The sequence below is a fragment of the Corapipo altera genome, unplaced genomic scaffold (assembly GCF_003945725.1).
Source record: "Corapipo altera isolate COAL_440 unplaced genomic scaffold, ASM394572v1 50, whole genome shotgun sequence".
Taxonomy (NCBI): Eukaryota; Metazoa; Chordata; class Aves; order Passeriformes; family Pipridae; genus Corapipo; species Corapipo altera.
Window position 1 is genome coordinate 7,721,018 of NW_020884889.1, and position 8,123 is coordinate 7,729,140.

General features: G+C 35.8%; 1 protein-coding gene across 1 annotated transcript in view; it reads left to right on the plus strand.

The window, feature by feature from the left end:
• The window catches only part of CFAP161 (cilia and flagella associated protein 161), a 6,439-nt gene extending 260 nt beyond the window's left edge, over positions 1-6,179 (plus strand). Inside the window, exons 2-7 of the mRNA XM_027644660.1 lie at positions 17-106; positions 311-546; positions 1,210-1,294; positions 2,085-2,243; positions 2,907-2,980; positions 3,772-6,179. Coding sequence (XP_027500461.1) covers positions 17-106; positions 311-546; positions 1,210-1,294; positions 2,085-2,243; positions 2,907-2,980; positions 3,772-3,949 — 822 coding nt within the window. The 3' untranslated portion in view covers positions 3,950-6,179. The remainder of the gene's footprint in view (positions 1-16; positions 107-310; positions 547-1,209; positions 1,295-2,084; positions 2,244-2,906; positions 2,981-3,771) is intronic.
• The last annotated feature ends 1,944 nt before the right edge of the window (positions 6,180-8,123 follow it).

The window sequence follows — 8,123 nt, forward strand, 5'->3', positions numbered from 1 at the left end:
TTTCCTTTGCCAACAGGAGCTCCTGAGGGATTTTATCAGTAGGAGAGAACGAGGACAACTTTTAATGCAGAGATTAGCCAGACTTCAAGAGAATATTTTGAAGAAGGTAATTTTTAAAGAAGGTTATGTCCCATGACCCCATATAGAGAGGCATAGCTTTTATTATTGTTCATATTGTTACATGTTCAATAACAACTGGCATATTGTTATTATAGAATGCATTAAGAATGCTACGGACTTTATATGCTAAAAACACTTCTGCTATTAAATTCAGATGATTCTGCAGAATGTTATGTCCATTTTAATTTAGGTAAAGCTATCGGTGTCTATTGATGGACTGGTTCACTTTGGAGACACTGTGATGGTGATGAACCCAGACACCAAAACCCCGGAGGCGAAGGACGATGAAACACGTGGTGACCTGACCTTGGCAGTGGATATGGAGGAAATATCCCTGTTTTCTGATGACCCACCACAAGTCTCACGTGGACTGAGCGCAGTCAACAGCGTGAACCCTGTGGGTCGAAATAGTTTCTGTATCGTAAGGTCTGGTGCTTTATTCTGGGTTATTTTCAGTTATTATTTTAGCTTCAGGTATCCTTTTCAGAGAAATACGCAATGAAGTTTGCTAATGTAAAAATGAATTATGAGTAAATTTAATGTATTTCAGAAGAGTCATTGACTTCGGTCATGCATTAAGCTTGATTCTGTGCTGCATATTACTCTGATTAATTGCAAGGACCTTTAAATCAACTTAGATGTGAAAACAGAATTGAGTTCACTGTATCATTTGGTAAATTCTGCAGCTGTTTTTATTATGGTCATATTTCAGCTGTAAAATACAAAACATATCCAAATATCGCTTAGTATTAATATTCACTCTCCTGCAAGTAAAGTCTCTGAAGTAGAAATTGCTTTTTCTTTCCATGAAATGGACATTTTTCTGTTGTCGTAAAAAACCCTAAGAAAACAGCATATTCTCTCCCTCAAATATATATTTAATTGCCATTGTCTCTGGGACAAGAAACGGAAGAACAGGGTCCCGCTCAATAGCTGAAAGTTCTTCCTTAGGTTAAAATATTTTACCTATTTTAAAAGGTCAACTTAATACAAAAGGCCTAACTGTAGACTAAAACAGACAACCCCCCCCCAGTAATAGTAAAACTGATTATTTCAGTGCATATTTTTTCATTTTTACAATTTTAACAGTGCTGATGGAAGTGAAGTGGGTGAACCACTTAGATTTGGCCAAAACTTTCTTCTTGGGACAACAGGAGGGATTTCTGACACAATGGTAAGGCAATAAAGTTGCAAGTGAATATACTGATAGTATGCATTGAATCACTCTCTAAATATAGATATATAAAACTGTATAGTGGTTCAACATCTTGGGTTTGCAGAACAGATTCAGAGTCATGCATATATCAAGATAAGAAATACCTATTTAGAAAGCTTATGCAACTTGCCTGAGGTCTGATGTGCAGGCCAAGGGGGTTGTCAGCCAGAAGTACTGGATAAAGGAGACCTTAAAAACTAAAAGGAAAAAGGAAATCAAAATTAGCTTGTGAATCATGAAAGAATTCATATGGGAGATTTTTTTTTTCCCCCTCACTTCGAACAACTCCAAAATGAGAAGATTTCATTTCTTGTGAAGATAATATCTAGTAGGTATATGAAGTCATGTACTATTCTATCCTTCTGAGGGAGCAGATTTCTATTAAATGTTAACATTGTATCCCTCTGTAAGTTAAAAGCAAAGAAGGCAGTACATGTTACATATGCACTCAAAATATATCACCACAACTTTGGAGAAGTTTTCCTTCTCAACAATCACTTTGGTGAGATAAAATATTTGGAATATAAATTCGATTTTAAATTTGTATTCACTGGTCTGCCTATAGAATAGCTACTTAATGAGTTTATCAACAGAATAGAATCTGTGCTATGGCTGCATAGCTTTAGCTGGGCAGACTGATTTGTCAGGAGCCAAGAGAAAAGGGTTTGTGTTCAAAAATATGTTTTAAAATTACACATCTTGTTTCTTTTATATTGGTACTGTCCTAAACATATGGTTTTATTTACAGTTTTATCTAGGAAGTGACCATAAAACATTCACAGCATTTGCTAAAAAATCTCGCCTTCAGCCGGTATTTTTGACAGGTGAGGATTCCTATTTGACTTGCTGGCAAGCTGCCTTCCTGGATCCACAGCTGCGTCTTGAATACGAAGGATTTCCAGTTCCTGTAAGAAATTAAAACTGTAGGAAGTGTTTTGAAAATTTAATTGAAACAGTAGATGAAGTACTTAGAAAAAATAAGTATTCACATATTCCCTTTGGCCGGTTCTGACCTCTAATTCTAGGAAGCGCTAGAGAGAAGGAACAGTCTCTTTGATTAGGGAATCTGCTCATACAAATATTTGGTTCTAGTGTTCATTTTGAGATTGACTTGTTCAGTTTTTCCCATCAGAAATTTTCAAACCTTGACATCATGTTGTGAGGATGCATCCTGAAAAACTTACCTGTTTTTCAGGACTTCGAGGTACTAAAATTAATTTCCAGTATTAGGAACTCTGATTAAATAAGAGCTCCTGTACATTAAATTTAAAATTATTAAAAAAAAAAATCTCCAGGCATCTGAATAAGTGGATGTTTTTCCAAATGTTTTTAACCTTTTGTTAATACAGTACTTTCTTGTACTAGATAACTGCTAGGCTTCCTGAAGTGTTGGCTGTACGGCAAAATATCACAAATATTCCTCTACAGCCTTGAACTGAGACTCATCTGCATGAATGAGCTCACTAATAAACACAGTCAAAGCGATCTATTTGTTAAAGACAGGGTTTTTTTCACAGTATTGGTGTAAAAATATTTGCCAAGTGTCTTCCCTTGTGTTTTTTTTTTCCAGGCAAACACTAAAATTCTAATTACTCATTGTTATACTAATCGGAACTTAGCCATTCCAAGGAACTTTTGCGTATGGTAAGAATAATTTATATCTGGCAGGGTTGTGCATAATGATGTGCCAACATCAGGAATTACTGTAAGAAGCAAGACATGTGATGTAGGAACACACTGAGGAAATGGGAAAGAATGCAGAATGCCATTCTCCTTTCCCTTATTTTATTTCTGGACTGTAATGTGTGCACTGTGCTGCTGCAGGCAGGTGTCTCAGACTTACTTGTTTTGCTTCTGTCCATCTGAATCAATCTCTCAACAAATTGAAGTTAATTCAACAATTCAAGTTAATATATATACATTAAATTAATATTGATTAAGCACTGCTAAAGCATATACCAATGTTTCCCATTAACTTCTGAGCAAGACCTGACTAAGAATTTGTATCAGGTATTTGAAGATGAAACAAAGTCTGAAAGTTTGAGGCTGAAACAGTTATTAAGTAGGCAGAGTCTTCCTCAGTCAGAGAGAAATGAGGACGGAGACCTAAACAGCCTGTACATACTGAGTTGGTGCATCACTGCCTTATACTGATGGGGCTCCTTTTACCTCTGATTCTAGAAAGATGGCATTTCTCTTGGATTTCAAATTCCTAAATTATTTGTAGGAAACAAAGTGGGATATTGTGTTTCTTGTAAGGGTCTGATATTTGGAAGCATGTGGTGATATTACTGAACAAGACAAGAAAAACATGAGGAAATCTTGAACAATTCACAAATAATGAAGATTTTCTGAATTTGTGTATATATATATATATATTAATTCTCCGTGCCTATCCCCCCCCTCTTTCTTTTTTTTTTTTTTTGACTTTGCAGGTCTTATTTTGGAAAAGAATGTGAAGTTGTTTGTCACAATTACCTGGACTCCCACAAAGTTGAAGAATATAAGAATTACTGGGAAATAATTACAGGAAATCCTGGTGCAGAAGGTGGTACAATGATTGATAGACCCAAACCTCGCCCAGATGGGTATAAGAATGAAGAACTTTCCTGAAAAGACAGAGAATATAAAAATCCAAGACTACATCCAATAAGATGTTAATGAGACTCTGATTCTTGATTTTTTTTTTTTTGCTGTTTAGATTTTAGTTTTAAAGATGTTTGTTTTAAAAATGGAAATGAAAGTCTACCATTAGTAATATTGCATGATCTTATTAACTCATCAGGGTTATACAGTGGGGGAAAAAACTACTAACATTTGAGGAACCACACATAAAAAATTTGTGAATCAGGAAGGGTTCATTTTCCCATTTCCACTTTCACTGATAGCAAAAGATGCCAGAATCCAGGAAATCTAATAGATTTATATGAAATTATTTGCTTTCAGGATATATTTAACCAATTCTTCCAAAACCAAACAAGTGTCACACTTTTTAAAAGAGTGAGCATACAGTTTCCAAAACATTGACAACCAAACACATACAAAGCTGTAATGGGATACTTTGACATTTAAAGTTCATCAGAAAGAAAGCTGGTTGTTTAGCTTGTTCCCCACTCTGTCTAGCACAATTTTGCCAATTATTAAATCATAAGTGAGATTTCTTCATCTTGAGATTGGCTTCTGATTTATGGATATAAATTGAGCTTTCTATGCTTGTCCATGTATTCTAAATTCCTAAATATCAAGTAATCAAGAACTTGAACACGGTGATAGAGACTAGAGACTTCTGACAGCCTCTTCCATACTTCACTGTATTCCATTTACCTCTCACTCACAGCATTTTTCAATCTGTAATAATTTCTAACAAGTTTGAGAGCAATGTAAAATTGTCAAAGAAAATTAGGCACCTAGAAGTTTCATGAAAATAAAAGCCAAAGTAGAAAACAAATAAGAGTCACTGTAAGTTTATCCAGTAAGAAGAAGATTGTTACTACCTAATTTGACACCAGAGAATCCACATTAAAAAAATTGCCTTAAAAGAGTAAAAATTTCAGCTGAAGCTCACATTTTTCTTAAACGACAAAATCAATCAAGCATAAGATGCAAAGACTTGGAAAACAGAAGTCATTATTTCATAAAGACAGTTACCTGTCTTTATCTGGAAGTTTAAGCAGCACCACAGAGACTCTTTTAATGTATGACATTCCATTATATCCATTTAGTTAACTCACATGTATACATATTTCATCTCTTACTGTACCACAAGAACAGGCTCTTTCTGCACAAAGTAAGTGAATACTCGAGTAAAATACTGTGTAGAGCTCCATTCTCAAAAGATTCCAAAGATCTTCAGTGATCATAAAGGTCAAATAAAACTTTTGAAGTTTCACCAAAACAAACCCACTAAACATTCACAAAAGATAGGACTGATCCAAATATATCTTCAAGCTCTATTCCTGAATAATCTGTTTCAAACCCACTGGCAAGGCTTAAAAAGTTCTTGCCTTTATTCAGTTTAAATAAAATCAGCAGACTGCAGCTGATGAGCACTTGGCATACAGGATCTCAGAGCAGGAGACATTAGGGTGCTGTGACATGCAGGTTTGCTTTGGTGCAGTGTACTGCAGAGGACAGTTTTTGAATAACACTCCTTGTGTGCAAACCTTTACAGATCTAAAATATCTCAAAGTAGCCTTAGGAACTTATTCTTTCCCTTCTCGTGCAGAGATATGTAACCTGATGTGTGGCAAATAATGCATGTTTCTGTAGAGGCCCTTTTAATCCTGACTTTCAGAGGTTAAAATTCTGCACATTTTCACAACAGATTGACATAAATCTGCTTATATTTTGTAGGCATTAAACTAGTAAAACTGTAACTGCATAAGTACACTGCAGTCTTTCTAATTTGGTCATTGTGGACTTTTACTGGTATTAGATACAGCTATTTCAGCTCTGGCTAAGCCTTTTTCCTCTGGGTGAAATGTAAGAAACAAGAGGCCTTAAACCAAAACCCTTTCTGAAACATAGCTTCGTGTGAACTCATGCAGGAATGAGAACTGTGTGGGCAGAGTGCCTTGGCTGGCTAATGTTATGGATAAGAGTGTTTGTGTGTGTATTTGTGTGGAAGGAAAGCAATGCAGGCTGTACAAAAACAAGTTGTGTAAAGTCTTAGAGGAAAACCAGAGAGAGAAACAGATACAGAAATGAATACAAAAGCAGGTAATGTTGGAATTAGGTGCTGATTAAAAGTGGCTTGGAGACTCTCATCTGTGTTTTGATCACTCTGTGCTCATTGGGAAGGACTTTCTGAGCTGTTGGAAAATAAACAGGATTGAATTCATAATTCCTGATTCCACTCGTGTTAAACCCACAGATTTGTGCATAGCTTCTTGTATCATATAATACATATTTATAATTCACTGATAAGGAATACAGGTATTTATCTGTTTCCCAATTTTTCTTTTAAAAATTGTTTTTTACACTTCTTAATATTGTCCACACGATGGCACCACATTTTTCTAAACAGCACAATTATTGCTACATGTGTAAAACAACCTGACATATTTAAATGAACATGTCTGATACAACACCACAGAAGCTAGCCAAGTTAAAACAGGCTTGAATTCTGGGCTAGGGGATGTCATTAATGTTATATCACATTTTTGGAAAATAAAGTCAAGCAGTAAAGGTAGACAAAGCGCCTCAGAACATTGTGTATTGCATACAATCAACTTCTTTAAACTAATTGGAACACTAAGTAATCTGTAACCAAAACATACTTAGAGGAAATTATCTTTAGGAGCTTTTTCTTTCACTTTCTATGTAAAGTTATGAAACTTGATATGTGACAAGCAATGCATATGTTTGCACAGGCACTGTTATTGCTTACTCCAACTTACAGAAATTAAGATAATGCACATTTTCACAACAGATTGACATAACTCTGCTTTGATTTTGCAGGTTTTAAACTAGGAAAAAAATCGGGCTGTGTAGAATGTACTGCAGTTATTCTAATTTGCCCACTGTGGACATTTATTTATAAACACAGGATTTAATATAAAGAATTTTGGGATTGAATATTAGTGCAGAATCTAAACAATCCTGCAATTGCCAGTTAGAGACACAGTGTATATGGTGGATTGGGCAATGGAGACCTGAACCATACTCCAGACCTGACATTTGGGCAGCTTTTCCTGTCCTACTATTGCATATCATGACATATGGGCAGTGGTGCTTACCTCGTTTGCAATGCACTTTGCTTTTCGTCAGTATATGGCAAAGTCACGTATTAAGAAAGCTTTTAATGCCTCTTCCAAATTAGGCCTAATATGGATAGCTCCACAAAGTCCATTGTGGGAAGATAAAGCACACTTTGCCTCCATTCCAGGCAGCTCAAAAGCTGTTAGCATGAAGCTAGTCCTTGCTTAGGGACAGGGTGCATTAGTTCAGATTTAGTGCTGTGTTAATACAGGTTTTCACAGGCCTGAGGCACAGAGAGCACTCACATCTGCACGTGTTTTGCTGTGCAGATGTGTTAGCTGCACAACAGTGAACTAAAGAAGAGTCAACAAAGAAAAGCTGATTATTTAACTCACACATTGGTAACACCAGAAAATGAAAATCCAGTTTTAAATGTCTTTTCACTTCCCTCTCTTTTGCATTCTCCCCCAACTCATGTTTCACATCACATCACTTCTCCTCTGCCATGTTGTCTAGCCCAAACTTACTGATTTACTGTGGTTATAAAGTGCTCTTCTAGCGCTCAGCACAAGTCTCTGGCCTCACACCTAATCACATCAGTATCTTCAGAGGCTGCTTTTCTTTGCAGTGATTGCCATGAAGTATTGTTTTAGCTCAGACAGCTGATAGAGGAGGAAGCCATATGCAGGTTTAGTAACTGGATAAAAGATCTGAGGAAAAAAAAAGGCACAAAAAGAAAAAGCAGAGAGAACATTACAATAAAATTCCACACAGCAGTGGAAGAAAATATCCAAGCACTGGAAAATTTGGTGGAGTTGGCAGGTAAATGGGTGATTTTGATAACATCTGTGCCCACTCACCCTAAATTAATATTGCATGGTTGTTGTAATTTGAGTGGGGTGGGTGTGAAATGATCTTCTAAAATCATAGCTATTGCTTTAGAAACACTTAAGACTTTCATGTATGAAAACTAAACTAAGGGGGACACAAAATAAAAAAGATACAGATGTGAAATGCAAAATACATTAAATACAAGTGGCAATTATGAAATTTCTAAGTACTTTTGTCAGCTACGCTTCCCTTCTAA